Below are 22,563 nucleotides of genomic sequence, written 5' to 3'. Positions count from 1 at the left end.
TGGTCCTCTCCCTCAAAAAGGGTTGGAATCTAAAGTAGCCATGAGGACTAGTCTGAGTTTTTCTACAGATTTTGAGTGGCTTTGGGTAAATTGCTTACTCACCCTCAGTTCCCATTCCCTGTGCTTGCTGGGATACTCATGCCCATTTTGCTGGGATGCTGCAAGGATTATCTGGTATTTGGAAAGCTCTTAAATCCATGTAACTCACAAGTAACAATTAAATATGCTCCTGCTTTTAGATCAGAACTACAATAATTGAGAGCTGAGCACATTTTGTTTCGATTTTCCTATGACTGTCTGAATTCACTGAGACAAGTGACAGAGAAACGTGATTCATCAAATTCATGACTATTTCCAAAACAGTTTACTTTAATCTGAGCAATGGGAAAAACGCTAAAGGCAAGACTATTTTACCCAGCTGACTTAAGGAGGCCGTTTTATTCCATATTTCTGTTTTCAATAAACATCCCAGGACAAACACATTCCCTGCAGCAGATCTATGCAAAGGACAAAAAGCCGTTAAATCCTAAGGGGGGGGGGGGGGGGCGAGGGGAAGAGATAAATAGTTTACTTCTATTATCTTTACCATATGTTCTATTCCAACTGGATACACATAAACAGCATGTAATCTTCAAGCTCAGCTTTAGACTCTTTGAAGTGACCTGACCATACTACTGATTTATTTCAAACTAACCTTTCTCTTTGAACCCTAGGTCAAGGTTAATTCTATAATAAAACATACCTTATACAGCTGGCTGTTCCAGTGGTGCTAGCAAGGAATGAAGCCCTCAGTCACAAGCATTTGTTTCACTGAGTGTGGTATTGTATTTCTATTTTCCCTTCCCTGTATTAATTTCCTTCACAGACCCTAGTTAAGGGGAAAAAAACCTCTTTTCCGGTCCATGAGATCAATTTTAAACACACTGGAATTAAATGAAGACATTTAAGCCACATTTCTTTGCTGAAATGCATCCGCCAACACCAGAAACTATTTTTATTACGGTCTATGTTTAATAATCAGATCTTCCATTTCATAAGAAGCCGTACAGCCACGTTATTCAAACTCCTGCACACTGGCAACGACCCTTTCAGTATCTTTTACAAAACCATCTTTGCACTGAATCACAGCAAATCACCAAGGATAGCTTTTCTAACTAGGAAAATAAAATGGGAAAACGGAAATACATTTGAAAGGCACTTCTCAGAAAAGCAGAAGAGAGCTCCTTGCCAGTGCCCCTGCCAGTCTTGCCTGTCTGTAGGTATTAAAGGTAGAAGCCCTCCAAGCAGGGGTACAAAGATGTGGGAGAAAGCTTGGGATGTGGGATGCAGTCACTGGGAGATACTGAGGTGCACAACATACTGCTGAAGGGTTGCTCATCAAGTTGTTTTTAAAAGGAATGGAAAGATGCTTTTGAATCTCAGCCTCCAGCCCACAGCATGCCCTTGCAGCACTTAAAAAGCCACAACACCAAAGCTAAACCAGCAGCTGTTCCATATTTCTCCTGACTCCAAAGCCTTGCCAACATGGTGCCTCCTGGAGCTATTGGGAGAGGGATGAATAGAATTCTTCTAGGTCTGGGGCTTCTGCAAGGCACAGGCTAGAAAATCTTATCTGCTGCAGGTAACACCAGGGGGAATTGTGCTTCCCCTCCAAAGGAACAATGATTTTATCCTCACACGTTTTGCAGGCCTGAGTCTACAATGGTTGATGTTCAGCATCAACAGCACACAAAAGGTGCACCACCCCTAAAACCAGCCCAAAAAGCTTTCAGTGCTTCATCTCTGCCTTAGGGGCTGCTTTGTAAAACAGGGTTTAGATGAGTTTGAGCAGACAGCACTCTCGGGCAGCATCGATGCAGCAAACTTGTTATCTCATCAATATCTGTCATTGCCGAACGCAGCTGAGCTTGCCGTAATGGAAGCACCATCCATTTGGAATCCCAAAGGTAGGCATCAGTTTTGGATCAATGCTCTCAGAATCTCCATTAACTATTATGATGCCAGTGATGTTTTAGATCTATTTTGGGTTAATTTCTTTATGCCAGGACAAGGCCACAAAAGGTCTTCAGTGCACTCTTAAAACAAACAAGAAGTAGTGGCACTGTAAGCCCAGCATCCCCAGAACCAACGTGGTTCCAAGGAAACCCTTTTCCTTCCAGCTCTCCACTCCCAAATCACCATGCTGTCTTTCTCTTCCAGCTTCTCCTCAGGGACTATTGCCTGTCCCCACTCCTTAGTCACATGCCAAGATGTCCCCCATAGCAGAGCCCCAGCTGACAGTGCCCTCCACACCCCGCTCTGTCCAAAACGACAGTCCCGGGCATGCTGGGAGGTAAAAGATACAGCATGCAGAAATTCCTGAACAGGAGAGTCTTTACCTGACACAGGGATATCAGCAGTACTCCTTCTCTCTCCTCTACCACAGTGAGTGGTATCTTAAATGAGATCACTGGAACTATATCAGTTCAAGAGCTAAAAATAAAAACGCAAAATTCCATCCAAATGTCTTGAAAGAGACACCTCTACCATTTTCTAATCTTCTTAAACAGGCATCAAAAATTATTATACCTAATGATTTATTAGTGAATGAAATCAGCCAATTAGACAGCCAAGAACTGATTTTTCGAAAGGATCACACAGAACAATTTAATATCATGGGAGATAATAAACATGTCCTGAGCTGATCATTGAATGATGTCGCTAACAGCCTGTCAGAGATAGCAGATATTTACAGCAGAATAAGGCACCACATCAGATAAAGTAAAATACATCCTCTCAAGGATATAGAAATACGGAAAGGAATCGCTCCAGCTGCATTTTAAGTCTGGGTAATTTCCATAACTCCTGAGAAAAAGCTTTGTGTGGTGCTAGACCTCTTCTTAAGTCACCCATCCATGCTCCTGGTATGCAGGAGACCCTCTGGAGCAAGCAAGGGAAAAACAGCACAGACCTCACAGGCTGGATGCTGTTTTAAAGAAAAAACAATATCCAGACAACTAGTAAATTGGGTAACCTAAAACAAAGGTACCTTTAAAATCCTTTTATCTACACGTTGCCACTAGATGTGAGACCTAAGCAAGTATTTGTGCTGTTCTAGGATTGATGGCTTCCTACTGAAGCCTTGTTCATGCAGCTGTTACTGAAAGACACTTTTTTGATAAACTCGTAAAAAGCAAGTAAATAAACCTGTAAAAAGCAAGTAAATAAACCTATAACTCAACTTGATTTATATACATCATTGCGAAATACTTTGCAATTTAATGTAACTGTGCACAGCCTACGATCTATCTGGTCCTATCCAGAATTTTGAAACCTCCTTATATCCCCAAGCCATTTGAGTGGGTGAGTAAGAACAGGAACTCTGCACTTGAATGAAGTCCACATTTTGTTTGCTTTGATACCAGTTTGCCCTTAGACAGGATGTAATACAGCTGGTGTTCCTGTTTACTCTGAGGAAGGCTGCAAATTGCACCTCCACCAATCTCTGGAGATCCAGCTGTGAGACAAGAGCCCAGTAACAGGTATCCACAACTGACCTTAACATTTTTCTGAGTATCTGCAATAGTCCGTGTGTCACCTGCATCAGTTATTCCATGGATATGTGCAATATTCCTCCTGAATGAAGAAATCAAGAAAGGTGTTAGAAGATATCCCACATAGCGAAATATTTCCAAAATTGTACTCAGGAGACCAACAGCATTTGGGTTGAGGAGACCTCCATCCTGATGATGGTGATTTCTAAAACATTTTGGAACCGGAGAGATGCTTCTCAGCACTAACACTGCATCAGGGAGGAACACTGAGCCCCAATCTCAGGCAACACAGTGAACGCCACCTGGTGAAACCACTGGTAAGAGGTTCAACTAAAAAGTAAATTCCTCTCCCTTAATCCTGCAACACCAGCTTGCAGAGATGACTCAAACAAACCTGGATTCATTCACAAGGCTACAAGTTTGGATGATAAAGGGAGCTGTTGAGGAGTAATGACATCTACGTGTTTTTGACATAAGGAAGCCTGTTAAAATTAGAGCCACATAAAACCAAAAAGCAGTCTCCCTGGATGACCTTTCTGGCTGATCTGCATTGCTGTTTCACATGAATGCAGTGCCCAAGCTGTGAGTTTGCATCTGCCATGCCCCAGCCTGGGACGCTGTGCAGGGGATGGGGCATGAGCCATCTGACATGGTCATGGTGCAACTCACATCCCAGTACACTGCCGTCATCTCCCCACTGTCCCCTGCCTTGGGGTCCTGATGCTCTGGTGTCACGGGTACGGAGAGCTGGGCTCCCATCCACACCCTCCCTGCCCCATGGGCCTGTCCTGGTCTATACCTGAGGGGAAGGTGACACTTATCCCCCCTGACCCATAACCCCTTTCAGTCTCTATCTGAGAGGAGGATGCAAGCGCCTCCTTTACTGCTCTCCTATCTGAGGGGAAGGCACCATTGCCACCTAAACTCTCCCAGTCTCTACCTGAGAAGACATCATTTCCCCTCTGTACCCCTTTCATGGTCTCTACCTGAGGGCAAGGGGCCATTTCTCCCCAAGGCCCTTCTCCAGGTCTCCACCTGAGGGGAAAGCACCATTTTCCCACTGCACCAGTCTCACAGACTCTACCTGAGGGGAAGGTGCCATTTCCATCTACACTTTTCTACTGGTCGATACCAGAGGGGAAGGTGCCATTTTCCCACTGTATCCCCCTCCCAGTGTCCATCTGAGGCAAAGGTGCCATTACCCTCCGCATCCTTCTCCCAGTCTTTGCCTAAGAGGCAGGTGCCATTCCCCCCTGAACCCTCTCCCAGTCCCTACCTGAGGCAAAGGTGCCATTGTCTTCTTTACCCCTCTCCTGGTGTCTAATTGAGGGGAAGATGCCATTGCCCCCTGTACCCCTCTCCTGATCAATACCTGAGGGGATGGCGCCATTTTCCCACTGCACCCCCCTCACAGTCTCTACCTGAGGGGAAAGCACCATGCCCTCCTCGTACCCCTCTTCATACCTGAGGCGAAGGCACCATTCCCTTACTCTGTACCACCTTCCTGCTCTCTACCTGAGAGGAAGACGCTATTGTCCCCTGTACTCCTATCCTCATCTCTACCTGAACTGAAAGTGCCATTTTCCCCATGAGCTGCTCTCCTGGTCTATACCCGAGGGGAAGGCGCTATTGCCCTCTGTACCCCTCTCCCAGCCTCTACCCGAGGGGAAGATGCCATCGCCCCCTGTACCCCTCTCTGGTCTCTACCTGAGGCGAAGGCGCCATTCCGCCCGCACCTCCCTCCTCCCCGTCCCCGACGAACGGCCACAGCGGCCGCCCGCCCTCGCTCCCTCCCAGCCGTGCGGGCACCGGCAGCGGCCGAGTGGCGCGGGGCGGGCGGCGAAGGCGGCGGGGCGGAGCGGGGCGGAGCAGCGGGGCCATGGAGCGGCCCCGGCGGCGGAAGGGGCGACGCCTGCGGGGCGGGCGCTGCCGCCGTGTCGGAGCGGCCGGCGCTCGGCAGCCGCCGCCGGGCATGTCACCGCCCGGCCCCGGGCCCGGCGAGGCGGCCGCGGGCGCCGGGGAGGCGGCGCGGCGGGACCCGCTGGCCGCCGACCTGCGGTGCAGCCTGTTCGCCGCCGCGCTGCAGAGCTACAAGCGAGACTCGGCGCTGAGGCCCTTCCCGGGCCGCTACGCCAGCGGCGACACCAAGGACTTCGAGGGGCTGGTGAGTGCCGAGGAGCAGCCGCTCCATGGGCGAGTCCGGGCTGCCCGCTGAGGGGAGGGCGGCGGCGCCTCGGGGGCGTGGATGAGGCTGGATGAAGGGTTTGTCTGGTCACAGGATCCAGGTTTAAAAGCACAGTTGGGTTTCTGAGCGATAAACCCGCGCTTGGAAGCGCCAGCGTGGGGGTGTGAAGTAGCGAGCGATGGGTAACAGGTAACGAGAGGACGAGGGGAAGCGGCCTCAAGCTGCCTCAGGAAGCTTTGGATTGGATGTTAGGGGAAATTTCTTCACTGAATGGGTGGGCCAGCACTGGAACAGGCTGCCCAGGGAAGCGGTTGAATCACTGTTTCTGGAAGTGTTCAGAAAACTTGTACATCTGGTGCCTGGGGACGTGGTTTAGTGGTGGGCTTGGCGTTGCTGGGGTAGTGGTTGGTCTCGATAATCTTAGACTTAGTGTCTCTGTGATTCTAAGAAGTGTTAGAAGAGCTTGCCCCTACATGAAATTCAATTAGTATCAAAGAGTTTGCATATTACATGGCCTGGACACCCTATGTCAGTCCTGCTGCACATACTGCCCTGTGACAGCTTGTCTTCTCTCAGGAGTGTGTTTGCTTGTTCCTGTACGTACCCTACAGATACTGCCGGTAAATATAAATATTTGTAACTTCTCTGGTGTTTGCTTTCAGAGCAATTGACAAACTTTCCCACAAACTGGATAGAAATGTTTGTATCTCAGAACAGAACCTGTTTTTCAGTTTGTTGGGGTGAAATATTGTTTTGTTTTCACTAGAGGTCCCTGTTTAATCACAATGGAATGAAGGAGCTTGTGCTAAATGCCTCTGTTGTTAGCGTGCAGATATCGATGCTCTACCAAGCCTGAAAGAACTTCTGGAGTCTGTTCCAAACACAGAAAAAAGGACCTGGGATCTGTTCAGTTGGATTCTATCATCTAAAGTGTTCACGATACAAAGTACTAAGAAACATGAGGTAAATTTTGAATTCTTAAAGTCTAGATTAGAGTTTGTTATTTTAAGACAAACTTGCACTTCAGAGAGTATTTCCTCCTGCCAGAATTGGTTATTGTGAGAGCTTGTATATACAGAGGTGGTTGTTTTGTGTGCAAATAAAATTTTCAGGAACACTGGTTGGAAGAAATAGTTATCACTGTCAGTTGTTGATGATGGGCAGTGATTGTAGTTGGTTACTTGCATTAATGTAGCATGTATGTGAATGTTCTAGACCAAGATAGCCCAAGTTGTGTGTCACTGAGAAAGACAACTCTGTCTTCTGCCTTCTGCCCCCAAAATGGAAAGGTTCAGCACCACTGAGGTACTTCTGTAACAGGGATCAAAATAGTTGTAGAGATTAGCAGCAAGAGGAAAACAACTTCTGTTTTCACTTTTTTTTCTCTTCCAAGATCAGCTGATGAATGTATCGTCTGCGTAGCCAAAGTAGAATTGTGATATCGTCCTTACATCATCAAATAATTCATAATCACAGTTCAGGGTTGTTTGTTTTTTTTTTGGAAAGAAGAATTAGGGTTTAGCTTTGATAGCAAGAAACTGTCAGAATTTTTACTGTCTGCTTACTCCTTCTGAATTGTGACAGTGTTGAATTCTAACTTGGAAAAGCATAATCAGAATACATCAAGCAATGTGAAGGGACAGGAAGCAGAATTTCCACTGAGCAATCTGACCCCATAAACCAACACTCATATTCCTTCCTGTTTTTAAGTACGAGAAGATCCAGGAGCTTACAGGGATGTCTGGGACTGCAGTTCCTGCTCCAGACTATCTCTTTGAAGTTGTATATTGTGATCAAATGAATACCAAGTTTGCTGAGACCAAGGGAGAGCGGGACCTCATCTATGCCTTCCACGGGAGCCGCCTGGAGAACTTCCATTCCATCCTGCACAACGGCCTGCACTGCCATCTGAACAGGGTGAGGCTCCTGCTATTGGCAGTGTCTTCTCTTTGTCACTTGCAGATAGGGACACATTTTAAAAATAGACCCAGAATCCTTCTGGGGGTGTGAAATGCGCTGATGATCTTGTGCTGCTGTTTTCACTTCAGTGTAGGCCTTAGTGGATGGTTCTGTTGGATTTTCTAGTGCAGCCCAAGGGTAAAAACTGGAAGTGGCGTGAAACCCTTTTCTCCAGCATGACAAATTATGACTATCCTTTGCTGCTTTGTAAGCAAGTGTAATTCCTCTGAAAGCATTGGCTTGTCTGACAGCCTGCAGCTGGACAGTGCCTGTCCAAAAGGGTGGAGGAGGATAGTGGTCCAGGCATTGTAGAGATTCTCTCTTTCTGCATGGCCTCGTGTTTAGGTCAGCAAAGTTTTAGGTGCTACTCACAAGTGGAGCCTTCTTTAAATGGCCTGGTTTAGGGAGACATCCCGTAGGATTTGCACCTCTTCTGATTTCAGTGGAGAGGCAGTTGGAACTCCTGGCTTTTTGTGTCAGCTGTAAGTCAGCTTTGACACAGCACCTGCTTGACCTTCCAGTCAACCTGGACTATGCCTTTTCCCCACATTCTAGATGAGTAATGGCTTACCGGGTACAATGGACTTACTGGATTAACAATTTTAGCCAGTATGGCAAATCCTCTGATTCCAAGTTATTAAAACACTTTTATTTGAAAGGCATTCATAACTGAAAAGTACTTCCCTCTTTTCTAGTAAAGCATGGATTTAATCCAAGTAAGGCCTTGCCTTGTTTGGGGAGGCTGGATTATTTAGATGATGACAATCTCAATAAATCAATGAAATGCCTTTTAACAGCAGGGCAGTCATGTTGATGTAAAATACTTATGCTGGCAAATGAAATCCAAATCTGGGAAAGCATGAATCTGTCCACACCAGGGGCTGTGCCAGACAGATAATTTGAGGGATAGGAGAGGGCAGCAGCCCCACCCCGAGGAAGCTGTGCCAGGACAAAAACAGTGCATGTTTTTGTTTGGCCTTTCTGACCAGGCCCAACACGAGTCAGAAAAGCCTTTCATAATTTACCTTCAGAAGCAGAATGTCAGTCTGAAAGCAAAGAACACTTGTATGTTGTTTGAAGTTTGCACTAGAGGATTTTAGGACAGATTTCTGCTCCGTTTCAGACGTCCCTGTTTGGTGAAGGCACCTATCTGACCAGTGACCTGAGCCTGGCTCTGCTCTACAGCCCTCACGGTCTGGGCTGGCAGCGAAGCGCACTGGGCTCTGTCCTCAGCTGTGTGGCTGTTTGTGAGATCATTGACCACCCAGATGTGAAGTGCCAGGTGAAGAAGAAAGGTGAGTCTACCGCAGTAATAACTCTGTGTAGTAACTACATCTGTGCTTCATGTTGTTTTTCTTTCCCTGTTAATATTAGCAGCTCCTCAAGCACTGGGTGGGAGACCCACCTCCTTGTCACCCTGGTCTGGGCCATAATGTCATCCATACCAAGGATGACTAGGAGTGGTATAGCCTCAGGCAAACTTCTCGGTCTATTCTTGGATGCTGAGGGATTCAGGGGAATACCAAGACTAGATCTTTGGTTATCTCATTCCCATTCTTCTGGTGGGTGTGTATGTGTGTGTTGGTTGCTTGCTTTTTTCACAGTTGCTTGAAGTTCTGTGTATTTTGTTTGCTTTTCTGTTCCCCCTAAACCCTCTTCTTTTCTCCTCCCAATTCAGATTCAGAAGAAATAGACAGAAAAAGAGCAAGAGTGAAGAACAGCGAAGGGGGGGATGTACCACAGAAATACTTCGTTGTCACAAACAACCAGCTTTTACGAGTTAAATACTTGCTAGTGTATTCACAGAAACAGCATAGGAGGTAAGAGTTCAGCTGTCTAGAGTGATGAGTGTGCTATAACAGCCAGATAAACACTTCTCATTGTTGAAAAGCAACACAAAACAAGCAAAAAAAAATACACTGCACTGCCAGAATTTGTTTTCAGCCTGTTTCCTATGGAATTGAGGCTTACAGCATCATGTTGCCTCTGTCTCACTCTTTGATGTTCTCAAGCTCAGCTAAATTTCCTTTTTCACCAGACCTGTAAGCACTTACTATCTTTGAGAGCTCTAATAATCTGTTTGTGGCAGGAGACCAAGAATGAAAGTCTGGTGAGTGTAGCTCTTAAAACTGGGGCAGGTTTAATTCAGCTCTTATCTATCCTGAGTGGCAGCATTCACTCGGCTAATCAACACATGCCTGAGGGCCAGGCAGCTACAGCTCCAAACCACAGAGAAAGGTGTGAACATGGGGAGAAAAGACAGGATTGTGCACGGAGACTTAGGGAAAAGGGATGTGGTGAAAATCAGGCTTTGTTAGTTACAGGGATTGTGGAACAACTTCCTGTTTTTATTGCATTCTCTTAACCACTTAATGAAATCTAAGGTACTCTTTGCCAAGGTATCCATGGATATCTGACAGAATCAGTGCACTTTTCCCTTTTCAGGCCTTCTAGTCAATCTTCCTGGTTCTACACCCACCGTTTTGCCATAATGATGATGCTGTACCTGCTGTTGTTGATAGTGATTGGGGCCAGCAACTCGCCAACCTTCATCTACTACTGGCACAGAATGTTTGACTCGGAGAGATGAATCACCCGAGATAATAAACTGTTATTTTCACCATGTGCCTTAAGAACAGCTGATCTGCAATGCACTGCATCTGTTCCAGAGCTCTGGAAGTTGAGGTGCCTGGAGCTTTCCAGTTCTGTCACCCATATATTAAATCCTCACGGCATCTCTTCATTTTTTTCTTATTTCTGTGTTCCTGTGATTCATGAGGATGCCTGGTACAGCTGAAAAGGATCATAGTGGTGCAGCCTAGCATGAACCAACTGTTAAGGGTCCATAGGAAAAAAGGATATTTAAGATTAATAAAAACAGTGTGGAAACACTCAAGTGTAACTTATTTTCTGTCAAGCTGAGGTATGTTTGCACAACTGGGAAAGGAGAAATTTTCTGTATGTCTGGCAAAGCAACCTGTTAGGAGTCTTATCAGTATGTCCTCAGAAAGTGAATTTAGTGTTTAGAATGTATCTGTGCAGATGGGATCACTTTTTAAACTAACTTTGGCCAGGAACTTTTATATTTGAGCATAATGATTGTAAGAAAACAAAACCAACGAGAAATAAAACTGCCAAAATGGAAGAAGTTAAATGGTTTCTAGTATGTTTTTTTTCCCCTTTGTAGAACATTGTTATGTTTTAATCCCAGCTGGCAGCTAAGCAGAAATCCAAAGCATAGTCCCTACACTACCTGCTAGGAGGAAAATTCTCTCTACCCTGGACAAAGCCAGCACAAACATCTACAAGGCTTGTGCTCTCAGCCATGATGTGTCTTGTCCTTGGTTAGTGTGCAAATCAGACAAACTCAAGCTGTTCATCATCAATGCTGAGTAAGGATTATTCTTATCAAACTGGGGATTTGTTAGAGAACACATACACAGGTATGCACAAGTTGTGCAACAGACACAGAGCAACACCTTCCACCTCCTCACCAAGTCATTTGTTACATAGCAAACTACAACTACCAGAAACAGAGAAAGGAGCAAAGAACGATCCTCTGATTATTGCCTGGGCATGGGATAACCCCATGAAGACCCAGGGAAGTTGTAGGCAAAGAAAAGCCAGATATGTGCCACAGTTCAGTCTTGATAAACACAAGTTTTCATTGCACAGTGAACCCTAACCACAAAAAAGAAAAAAAAATCTCATCACATTTCCAGCAAATGAGTCTGTGATTGCTCCCTTATTCATTAAATATTTCAAAGAAAATCTCTTCTGATGCTGTTCTGGTACCTAACTGCCAGAAATAATGTCCTGGTAATCAGGTTTTCTTAACTCAAGGCTGAGAACAAGTTGATTTCCAGAAACCCCTCTTCTTGGTGGCTGGAGCTAGACATATTTATCCCAGTTAATTGTGCTGCCAGAACAAATTTATTTATTCACCATACAACTTGCAAAACAAGAACATTATAATCCAATTCCCCATTGCCTTTTACAGCCCGTTAATAATGCTCAGTGTCAAAGCATGTTGTGGCGCCTCAGCCCAAGAAGTGTCCATGCTAATTATAGCAGTGATTTGCAATTAAAATATACGTGAACTTAATAATTTATTGTGCAACAGATTCAACTACTTTATAGTAGTTTACTCCTTGGTATTTCAATGCAGAAACTTGGGGTTTGAGACACGTGGGTCCTGGGAATAGGTGCCTATTTTTGGTCCACCTCAGCATGTTATATTAAATGTTGTGCCATATAAATATGCAAGTTTAGGGGAGGTAATGTGCCAGCCAGAAAACCTAGAGTATTTGATGCTGCATAGCTAAAATCTAGGTACTGGGTAGCTAAAAGCCTTATATGTCTGAAAAAAACCCCATCTTTTGGAACAGATGGGCTATTTGGGGCCCTTTGGAAAAGGTGGGGGTTCGGCAGCAGTTGTGGGATGGCTGTCTTCTGGCACTGCAGGGAAAGGCACAAACCTGGGAGCTCCTGAGCCAGATGACAGGAACACAGCAAGGATTTGAAGCTCTTTTCTTAGGGTTTCTTTGCATAGGAAAGTTTCTGAGAATAAGCAAAAGGAGTAATAATAGCTTCAGGCCATATCCCCGGAGAGAAAAAGCATTGTGGGGGCTCATGGCAGACATGCACAGTCCAGCTCTGCAATGAGATCAGCAGGTATTAAAGGAAAAAAACCAGCCTTTTCTGTCTTTATCAGTTTGAACAGACTTAAAAAAAAAAAAAATAAGGGGGGCTGCAGGTAGAGGCAGAGTCCTGATATAGTGTCTGGAGTGTCCCTTGGAGGGCTCATAGCCCCATTCCTTGCTCCCAGGCCTGCAGGGATGCTGGGCACAGCCTCCTCCGTGCCACAGCTGCGGAGCAAGGCAACGGGAAAATATTTTAAATACATCTAAGATGCTCACATTCTACCTAGTGGGCTGGCAAAATACTTAACATCCTACTCCCACGCTTGTTTTCTGTGCTCCCTGCTGATTTCAGCATGTGTTTCCCAACGTGGCGAGGTGCAGTCAGCTGGATTAATGTGGGTATTGTGCTGAGTAACTAACAGTATTATGAATTAACCCCAAGGTTTGTGTTAGCCTCTTAAGCCACTTGCGTGGCTCTTTGAACATGCACAGTGCTATGAAAACACTAACAGGGAATGAATCAGAATTTCCTCCCGAACAAAGGGCCGCTGTGTCTGAAACGGGCGGCCCAGGGTGAGGAGTTGTAAAATATAGAGCTACCTGTGCTTATTAATGTGTTTGTTACATTACTGTGGTGAATATTAAAGAACTGTTACTGAATCAGACAAACTTGATCCTGCTGGGACTGCAAGGAGGAGCATGGCAGCTGGTGCTTTCTGGTGGGGACGAGCAGGCTTCGTGGGAGGATTTTCCTCCCATAAGGGGAAATATATAATATACACATAAATATAAGGGGTTTTTTTCACTATATATATGTATGGAGATCTCAGGAGCCAGCTGAGGAGAAGGGCTGTTGGAAATCAGGGGTTTGAGGCAATATGGGCAGAGAGGGAACCTCTGAAGAAAGGACCACCCCCAGGGTGGGGAGAAGCAAGGGTGTGCGATTCATGCTCCTGGTAAGTGATGCAAAAATCATGTGCTCTCTGCAGTATGAGCAAATTTAAGAAAAGCAGAACCAGAAATAGAGGAATATCCAAACCAGGCCTAGCTTTGGTCCACCTATGGCAGGACCCAAACCCAGGTCGATCCCCGCTCCCCCAGGGAGGTGCTGCCCACCTGCTCATTCCCCCTTCCCACATGTGGAGGGCACACGGCTTGGCAGCACGCTCTTCCAGTGACATTTTCCTTCTATCATGAAAACTGGCACTTTGGGAACCTTGCCCACTCTCCAGGCTTCCCAAAATGTCCATTTGAGCACCAGCAACAGGAGGGTAGGTATCAAAGAGGTGGGCAAAAGGAATAGCACTGGAGTGCCCACAAGCATCCCAAGGGATGTGCCATGCTTCCCCTAAGGACCAAGGTATGTATACTAGCCAGCATCCCAGTTTTCCTGCTCTTCATAGAGGTCTTTTCCAACCTAAAGGATTCTAAGATCATTGAGTCCACCTCAAGCCAAACCTGCTTCAGCCCTCTCACTGTACCCATGGGATGTAAAAATGGTGGATCCCTCACAGAAGAGAAAAAGTGCTTCTTGCTCCTCAGAGAAGATCTCCAAGCTCTCCTGCTGCTGGGCAAGAGAGGACATGTGGTCTTAAGTGCATGAGCAATGTCAGACCTGTTCCCTCTCACTCAGCAAGAAGTGGATGAAGAAAGTTTTCAGTAGATTAAAGACACTTTCCTGCTTATTGAAGGCTTGCCAGAAAAATCAACACACCTTCAAGTTCTGCCTCCCATCAGCCATCATAAGCAACATATACAGAGAGACCAAAGGAGTGTTGATGAGTATAGCTTCTTCTACTGTCAGCCATCTCCACCACCTTACAAGAGGCCCATTTTTGCCAGCCTGGCATCAGCCAACTCCTGCATTGTGTAATTAACCTTGAGCAGGACAAGCCCAGGAAAGTCATACTGTGATTACTCATCTTGTTGGAGTTTGGATGCTTCCTAAATGGCTCACACTAATCTCCACCAGTTGGTCTGGGCTCCTGCAGTTCTAATTGATTTTTTTTTTTCTCCTTGGGCAGCATGTTTAGCATAAATTGTTAGCATGGGGAAAGGCAAGTGCCCAACATCAGACTACAGCTCACCTTGAGCGCTCTGGCTTCCCATGTCCTCATTGCCCACCCTCAGCCAGCCTACAAGGACTGCTTACCACCCCTCCAGCTTTAATAAATTGTTATCTGGGGCACTGGGAGACCAGTGCAGATCCTTTTTGACTGATGGGGAGCCATCCCCTCTTAGAGACAAGATTGAGAAAAGGCCCCCTCAATGCCCAAGGGAAATTTGCTTTCTTGGGGAGAGACATCTTCCAGCTCCCTACACATGCAACCACAGCAAGCCAAGAGTTGTTTTTAAAACAAAGCTCTTTCATCCTGATAAAGTCCAGATGCTTGTTCAAAGCTGAGGTGGCCACAAAAATAGCCAAGGAAGTGCTTCCTGCCAAGTCCAGAGCTCCTGACTGCCCAAAGTTTCACAAAACTAAAAAAAAAACAAACCAAAAACCCACCTGGCTCAAAACTAAATTTCTCTTCAAAAGGAAAAAACCACATTTAATAACCATCATCAGAGAATGAAAAACGAAATAATCCACTATTTCTAATTACCTGGAAAGAACAACACAATTGAAAAAAAACACCTCTTCAATGCATACCCTCCATGTTCTCAAGCAACCTTTGGCACCATGGTAGAAAGCAAATAACCCATCTTACTCACCACAGCTCGACTGACTCCTCCAGAAGCCTCCTTTGCCCTCACAGTGCAGCCAAAGACTGTCAGCCCCCACCTGGCACTGACAACTACTGATGGGCCCCTCCATCCACCAGCTGTTTCCCATCACCTTCCCTGTTGGGACACTTCTGGCATCACCTGTGGGGTGTCTGCACCTGCCCTGCTTGGGCAAAGCCAAGGGGCTGGCACTGGGCTGGCATTGGGCAAAGCAAATGTGTCCAGCAAGTGGTCTGCAACATGCCAGCTCGTGCCCTGGGACATGGGGACAGAGAGGTCCAGAGGGGTCCTGGGCAGGGTCATGTCTGGTTGTCACTCTCTGATTACCCCAAACACCCTCCCTCCTGGTCAGCCCTGTGTCCCAAACTGCTGTGTAAGGATGCATCCATACCATCCCCTGCACACCAGAACGTGGAGCAGGGACTGTTTTCCCTTCTGGTTATCTCCAAAAGGGAGAAGAACCCCCACCTTATACCTATCCCACTGTGGTTCTTTGTACCCTTCTTGTCGAAGTCAATCCATCCCCACAGAACTAATGCCCTTGCATTAGTCAACTCTCAGATATTTAGAGCTTTCCCAGGGCTTGTCACACAGCCATGGGAGAACCAGGCAGGCTCTGAGCCAGGAGATCCGAAATTTCCAGGGAGCTTTTCCTACAATGGGTGGAGAAAACGGAGTAAAAGCCTGTGATTGCACCTTTGCAGCCTCAGGGTGACACCGTCCATGCATCTCCACACCGGGGTGTAGCTGCAAGGGGCACTTGAAGACTGGACACCCCACAGACATGGTCCTGGACCACAGAGGACATGGCAAGTCTCCTCCCAGGGGTGGATGCTGGAAGTGTGCAGAAGCTTGACCCCAGAATCAGGGATAGAGCATGCATAGGGTACAAAAAGGATGTTTTTCTAGTTGTCACAGGGCTGCCAGAATATGGCAGAATGACCATAAATACCCCCAAATATTTTTCACCCTGAGTACAGGCAGGAGATGCATTCCCTGTTCCTGGCCAGAGACCCTCACCCACCAAAGCTGGGTGGCAAACCTCCTTAGAACAGTCTGCAGAATGATCCTACAGGACAAAGCAGCCCCAAAGCTGTGCCTCCCTTCTCCGTGTGGGTACATCTCTCCATCAGACTGCACTGGCAGTTGTCCCATTGGAGCCCCCTGAGGCCACTGCACCATTTACAGCACCATCCTTGATGTTCTTCTCTGAGGCTGAGATGGGTTTGTGTCTCTTGTGCCTGGTGATAGCTGTTTCGATGCCCCTGAGACACAACTGCACATCCTCCCGAAAGGAGGGGGTGTAGAGTCCATAAATGACAGGGTCTGTGCAGGTGTGCAGCAAGCCAAAGAGGAAGAAGCTGTGGTTGACATACTCTGGCATCTTCTGAATCATGGCTGGCTGGAACCAGTACCACAGGCCCAGGAGGTAGTATGGGGTCCAGCAGATGATGAAGGTGGCAACAATCACTACGGTCATCTTGAGAGTCTTCATGCGTGCCTTGGAGATGTGGTCATTCTGACTTCTTGTCAAACCTGCCAGGGAGAGTCAAAGGGATAGCTGGAGATGGGGGGAAACCAGGAGAACACAACCATCTTTGCTTGTGCTTTATCAGAGTGGGGAGACCATCTCGTGGTCCAGTCCATGGCCCACAGGAAACAGAAGACAGCAAGGAACAAGGTCAATTAGTTTGTGTAAAACCCCTTAACTGGTTTTTCCTTCAAAGGGTGTGGGGACAGACCAAACAACAACTCCAGGCTGGAGCAGGTTCAGTCACGGAGTCATGATGGACACTAAAGGGCTGGGACCTGCTTACCTTTATTGATCTTTAGCTGCCTACTGATCTCCCAAAGGATCCTGATGTAGCAAACAACCATGACGCTCAGGGGGGTGATGTAGAGGGTGGTGAAGGTGAACATGTTGTAGACAGTTTCCTCCCAGTGTGCCCGGAAGCTCCCGTGCGTGACACACTGGGTGAAGTTCCCTCCCGGAATCGTGTGCAAGTGGAAGAGGAAAAGCTGAAATGGAGAACCAAAGAATTACTCAGAGAGGATTTGAAACAGGGCCTATCTCCTGTGCAGGGAGAGCAACTGGGAGAGGGGCTCTGGGCACCTAACTCATGGTTTGGTCAGGATGGATGGGATCTAACAGCTGAGAAATCTTGTTTTCTCACCATAAAGAATGTTATTATGGTCAGGAACTGTTCAGATTCATCTTGGTCTGCTCCAACATGTTTTGCAGTGGTGCAGTGTGGATTTTTAGGAGAAGATTACCATGTGCACAAGGAATTAAAACATAGTGGACACTGTTTTTCCCCAGCCCTGATGGTGGCACTGAACAGGTGCTGCGAGGAAGGTGCAAAGCAGCCCTGACCACCCAGCACACAGCCACGCTGCTTCCCTCAGGCAGAGCCAATCCGGTGGCAGGGGAGTCCATGGATTGGGATGGACTGGTTGGGAATCCCTTCTCCAAAACCACCCCAGCCTGGGCAGACTCCACAGGGTAGGCACAGAGCCCTACCTGGGGCAAAGCCAGGAGCACGCTGCCGGCCCAGGCGGCGCGGAGCAGCATCCCATTGCGGCGGTGAGCGCGGGAGAAGGGATGGAGCACAGCTGCGTGCCGGTCCAGGCTGATGACCACCAGCACCAGGGCAGCCGCATACATGGCAAAGAGCTTGAGGAAGTTGAGGACCTTGCAGGAGATGTCCCCTCCGTACCACTGCACCGTCACATTCCACGCCGCGTCCAGGGGCATCACTGTCACCGTCACCAGCAGGTCGGCCAGAGCCAGGCTGAGGATCAGCGGCTGCACGTGGGATTTCCTCCTCTTCCTCAGCAGGCTGCCCAGCACCGCCGCGTTGCTGCCCGCCGCCAGCAGGAAGAAGATGGCTGTGATGATCACACGGACCTTTGCTGCTCGTGTGAACCGCGGCTCGACCCAGTACTGGGGGTAGGCAGAGGCTGAGACATTGGTGCCCTCCCGCGTGGGGGGGCAGTGGGCAGATGCAGGGAGCTGCTCCTCGCTCATCCCCTGCCGAAATGCGAGTGGCAAAGTGAAGCCCTTCTTAGGGGCTGTGTAGCGTGCTGCAGCTTCAGTGTAAGGAGAAATGGGGACAGGGTGGGATCTGCACTGGAGGCACCAGCAACAACCTGCCAGTCCTGTCCCATCCCATCTTGTCCTGTCCCCTCTGTGTTGCCCATTTTGCCAAGGCACCACATCCCCCAGGTCCGGCCACCCTCCCTGGCTCACACTTGCTGTAGCTATAGTGACTGCTCACACAGACATATATTTTTAGCTCCTTGTGAGGCGGTTGAGCAGCTGGGAAGCAGGAGTGGTGGCCAGGACCATGGGACCAGTTGCTGTCTGCCAGCATCCTGCTGGGAATGGGTCACGCCAGAGTTGGCTGAGCCTGTGCTGGGGCAGCTGTGCTCGGTTCAAGGACTCATCCTTCCTAAGGGGGTTTGCAAGCAGGGATCATCTTTTCAGAAACCCCACGGCCCTTTCCATTAATGTGTTAAATCTTAATGGTCCACCTCTGGTGCCGGATCTGGGGCCATTGGTGGGAGCAGACAGGGGTGGCCAGGAGGGGAAAATGGGGATTCCACACTTTTCAGGGACTGACAGTGGCTCTTGGGAGAGGATCACAGTGGAATTTAGGAGCCTGGACTTTCACAGGACCCTGGCAGCACGAGCTCAACATCTCTGTACCTTTCTCTTCGTAAGGCAAAGCAGGAGGAGAAGGGGAAGACAGAACCTCCCTACACAGGGGTGGCAAGGGGGTGATTAGCAGCATGGTGGTCCCCCGTGCTTGATTTGATTGCCCTTTTTTTCCTGAGCAGACCTCCCATTTAAAGGGCTAATTCTTCCAACTCTTGGGGATATGAGCTCTTAACAGTCTCAGCTGCAGGCACAGTACATCTCCTACTGTTTCAAGCACCTTCCTGTTTGCTGATCCCAAAATAAAGCATTCCGCACCTTTGCACAGATAACAGGAGCAGCAGAGATCAAATCTATCTCCCCAGCTCTGCAGGATGTTGATGCCAACACCTTGCAGCAAACCACCCTCCTCCAGCCCCACCACCCGCACCCTGAGCCCCCATTCCCTCGCTGCCTTCACCCTCTCCCTCCCCAAAGACCAGCCCAAAAAACAACAAACTGCAAAAATAAAAGGCAGTTAAAAAGTACCAAGTTGCTTTCTGTCTGTCTGGAAGAAATAAGGAGAAACCCACGTCCAGGTCAGGATTTATCCTGGCTGATGGGAACATACCTGGCATATGCATGCCCTGATGCCAAGAGAAGACGCTCCGTGTCTTTCCCACGGGTCTCCCACTGCTGCGGTGCTGAGTCAGGATGCTCCAGTGTTTCTTTGCATCACCTCCCTGCAACAAACCTTGAAGCAGTAAAATCTCCCCTTGCCAGCAGCCAAGCCGGGAGCGACGCTGCTGTTAGCACAGGCGTATGCAGGCATCTGGAGATGGGAATGCTGCTGCAAACATTCCCTGCACCGGCAAACCGAGAGTGGGGCACGCTGAGGTGGGCACCCACGGGCAGCCTGGCTCAGGCAGCCACCACCACCCCTGCCCTCATCAGCTTAACGAGCTGCCCTATTAATGAGCAGGCAGTGGGGATGATGACAAAGCTGCCGTAATGCAAGAAATGGCCAAAATTCAAAACATCGTGGCCAAATGTGGCCCTGTGAGGGATAAGTGCCAATACTCCCTGCACTGGTTTGCTATAAATACAGGAAAATGAGTTAATTATCCCTGGAGTTGGTGATGAATGTCCCGTTGCTCAGACAACCGGGAGACTCACAGACACATACACACACACCCCCCCTCAGCGATGCTCCTGGACCACACGGGTCTGTGGGAGCATCACAGGTATGTGCCTGGACTGGAAATGCTGCAAGGAGGGGATTAATAAGAAGAAACTCGGGGCATTTTGCCACTATAATGAATACACTTTTTTTTTTCTGCACTCTATCAGTTCCCATCTTCTTCTTTCTATGTTTCTTGCAGCATAAGGCAGTGAGAGGGAAGGACCTTGAGAGGGACAAAGAGCTCACAAGAGCTTAAAAAATATGATATGCAATGCAAGGGCAGGGAGGGAAACTGAGGACATGGTGCTCCTCTGGCCAGCAAAAGAGCTGTAGGGGTGACAGAGGGCCAGCCCCAAGCCCTGCTGGGGCCAGCACCAGCAAACACATTCCCAGTTGCACCTTGGGGACTTTAATGACATGCAAATAGACCTTCACATCTCCTAGGCTATTAAATTAAGGAGTACATGGTGTACAGATCCCTGCAGGTCCCAGGCTGGCAGTGGTGGCTCTGCATTTTTCCCCAGGAGGAGGAGATTCACTTTCTGGGATAGGTTTTCCATCATTAAACCCCTTCCCACTTATTTTCAGGAGGAAATGCCCAAGCTCTGAGTGGGGTTGCACCATCTCTGAAATTGCTCTGCTGGCAGGAGTGCTCCTGGGCACAAGCAGAAAAGGATTTTTTCCCCTTTGTGGGTTTAAGAGTCAAACTGTGTGGCAGCGGAAGCAGCTCCTGAGAGCAAGAGATGCTGCAGGCACCGGACCACGTTCACCCCAGAGTCCCCTAAAACCTCCATCACTTCTGCATGGAACTGCCAAAAGGGATCAGGCTGGAAACTCTCTGCTCGAAGCCTCAGAGGGAAATTCCTGCATTCAAAGTGCTTTACATCCAAGAGGAAAGAAAAAAACAAACCCACCATTAGCACTGCCCATGAGCACCAGCCACTCCTGCAACGTGGGAGGGGACTGTCCCCATCACCTCCTTACCTGGCAGGGGCATCGCCCCTCAGTGCCACAGGAACCAGCCTGGTCCCTGGGAGAAAAACAGCAGAAAACCCACAAAGAAGTTGGGTGGAAGCCTGTTTGTTACAGCAGCCACCTCCTCCAGGCGTTGGGCTCCTGCTTAAAGCCGAGATTCGGCCCCACACACTCATCCTTATTTTTGCTTTCGTTTAGCCCGTTGCACCTGCATGAAAGCAATTAAATAGCGAGTCAGGAATGTATTCTGTGTTTGTCCTTCGTTCTGGCTGCTGGCCTTTTTGTCTAGAAATGTCCTCCTCATCCCCGACTGTATGATGCAAGAGAGGGACAGGATTTTTCTTGGGAACTGTAAGTCTTGCTCATGACACAACAAAGCCTTTAGTCCCTGTTCAGAGAGGATTTTTTTAGCATACCATCATGCAGAAATGTCCTGGGCATGCATTAGCAATAAGTCTTATTTTAAGGGTGGGGTCCCTAATTGAAATGACTATTTTTCTCCGGCGTTTGCACAGTAACCCCTTGTGTTTTCTCCCTCTTTTTTTTGTTCATCTCCTCAAAGGTCAGCTTGGATGTTGTCTGCTCAGCAGCCTTCAGCCGAATCTCTGAACACTGGTTTAACAATCAGAGTGGTTTGGTCTCCAGGATTAGGAAACAGTGCTGGCAGGAAGGGCTTGTTTCCATACATCCCAGCTTGGCTCTTCCCAAAACCCTCTCCTTTTGGGATGGTGCCCCAGTACATCCCCAGAATTGCAGCCCAGCACTGGGTCATGAGGGGACAGAGCATCCCCCAGCATCCCCAAATAGGACTTATCTCCCCAGATCCCCACAGATCATCCCAGGATGCTGGAGAAAACAGAAACCAGAAAGCCACACTGGGTAGCACAGCCTCAGTGGCAATTTCTGCACGAGCAGACCTTAAATAAAAGTGTTGTGTTTTTCCATCGGACATCCCATATAAACTGGGATCTTATCCAGGGAAAACAGCGTGGGATATAGTTTCCATTAACCTAGTGCAAATGCGGGGCAGGGAACCTGCTGCTGTTTATCCTGACAAATCACTGCCAGGGTCTTGGCTTCCCAAAAAAAGAAAAACTTTTGTTTTCCCCTCTGAGAGAAACTCCAGCTGCTGGGAATTATGGGGGAGTAACAATGGGTGATTCTTTGGCTGGACCCATCACCTGCACCCTCACTCCCTGCACCCTCACCCCAGGCAGGTGCTTCTGCCAGGTTGTCTGCCAAAAACTCCCCTATGCTCAGAAAAACCTCACCATTTCAGGGTTTTTTTACATTCTGATATTTTTTCCCCCTCCAATTCTTCTCCTCCTCCTCCAAACCTTGAATTGTCTAGTCCAAGGAAATTTTTGTCTCATACTGGACTCGAAACAGAAAGTCTAGTCAGGGACATCTGACATGCAATGTTTTTGTGAGTAAATACCAGCGTCCATGAAGTCATTTCCCGGGGTTAGAAATGAGCTCACCTTTGGAACGGCTTCTCTTCTTACCCAAAGTTCACAAGTCAAGCAGTTGGGAAGCTCCCAGTTTTCTACCTTCTCATTAAATAACAGCATCATAAAAACCAGCACGGTGCCCCCTCTGGCTGTATGCTACAAACAGGTCCTGAGCAGGGCATCACCCAAAATTCCCTAAAATCTTTGCAGCAAAAGGCAGAGGCTCAGTGGTCACCGGGGATAAACCAGCACCTCATTCTGCCTGCTCAGCCG

General features: G+C 48.0%; 2 protein-coding genes across 2 annotated transcripts; one reads left to right on the top strand and one right to left on the bottom strand.

Moving 5' to 3' along the window:
• The first annotated feature begins 5,397 nt into the window (after positions 1-5,397).
• Positions 5,398-10,568, top strand: PARP16 (poly(ADP-ribose) polymerase family member 16). The gene is made up of 6 exons (XM_064669217.1): positions 5,398-5,697; positions 6,544-6,681; positions 7,429-7,635; positions 8,801-8,972; positions 9,356-9,497; positions 10,123-10,568. The coding sequence occupies exons 1-6, from the start codon at positions 5,413-5,415 to the stop codon at positions 10,265-10,267; spliced, it is 1,089 nt and encodes a 362-aa protein (XP_064525287.1). The 5' UTR covers positions 5,398-5,412; the 3' UTR covers positions 10,268-10,568.
• A 1,019-nt stretch (positions 10,569-11,587) lies between these two features.
• Positions 11,588-22,563, bottom strand: LOC135421050 (gonadotropin-releasing hormone II receptor-like). Its single transcript, XM_064669216.1, has 4 exons — positions 19,313-22,563; positions 17,566-18,075; positions 16,862-17,063; positions 11,588-16,580 (listed from the first exon to the last, which is right to left on the bottom strand). Exons 2-4 carry the CDS (start codon positions 18,070-18,072, stop codon positions 16,174-16,176), a joined length of 1,116 nt encoding a protein of 371 aa, XP_064525286.1. The 5' UTR covers positions 18,073-18,075; positions 19,313-22,563; the 3' UTR covers positions 11,588-16,173.

This window comes from Pseudopipra pipra, chromosome 12 (genome assembly GCF_036250125.1).
Source record: "Pseudopipra pipra isolate bDixPip1 chromosome 12, bDixPip1.hap1, whole genome shotgun sequence".
In the NCBI taxonomy this organism is placed as follows: Eukaryota; Metazoa; Chordata; class Aves; order Passeriformes; family Pipridae; genus Pseudopipra; species Pseudopipra pipra.
This window is presented reverse-complemented; position numbering and strand designations above follow the sequence as displayed.

Excerpts from the sequence above, each read along its gene's own strand:
- PARP16 (XM_064669217.1), top strand. The coding sequence starts at position 5,413 with ATGGAGCGGCCCCGGCGGCGGAAGGGGCGACGCCTGCGGGGCGGGCGC. Across the intron at positions 5,698-6,543 it reads CCAAGGACTTCGAGGGGCTG|CGTGCAGATATCGATGCTCT; the intron begins GTGAGTGCCGAG and ends CTCTGTTGTTAG. Across the intron at positions 7,636-8,800 it reads TGCACTGCCATCTGAACAGG|ACGTCCCTGTTTGGTGAAGG; the intron begins GTGAGGCTCCTG and ends GCTCCGTTTCAG.
- LOC135421050 (XM_064669216.1), bottom strand. The coding sequence starts at position 18,072 with ATGAGCGAGGAGCAGCTCCCTGCATCTGCCCACTGCCCCCCCACGCGG. Across the intron at positions 17,064-17,565 it reads TGCTCCTGGCTTTGCCCCAG|CTTTTCCTCTTCCACTTGCA; the intron begins GTAGGGCTCTGT and ends TCTCCATTTCAG. Across the intron at positions 16,581-16,861 it reads GCAGCTAAAGATCAATAAAG|GTTTGACAAGAAGTCAGAAT; the intron begins GTAAGCAGGTCC and ends TCTCCCTGGCAG.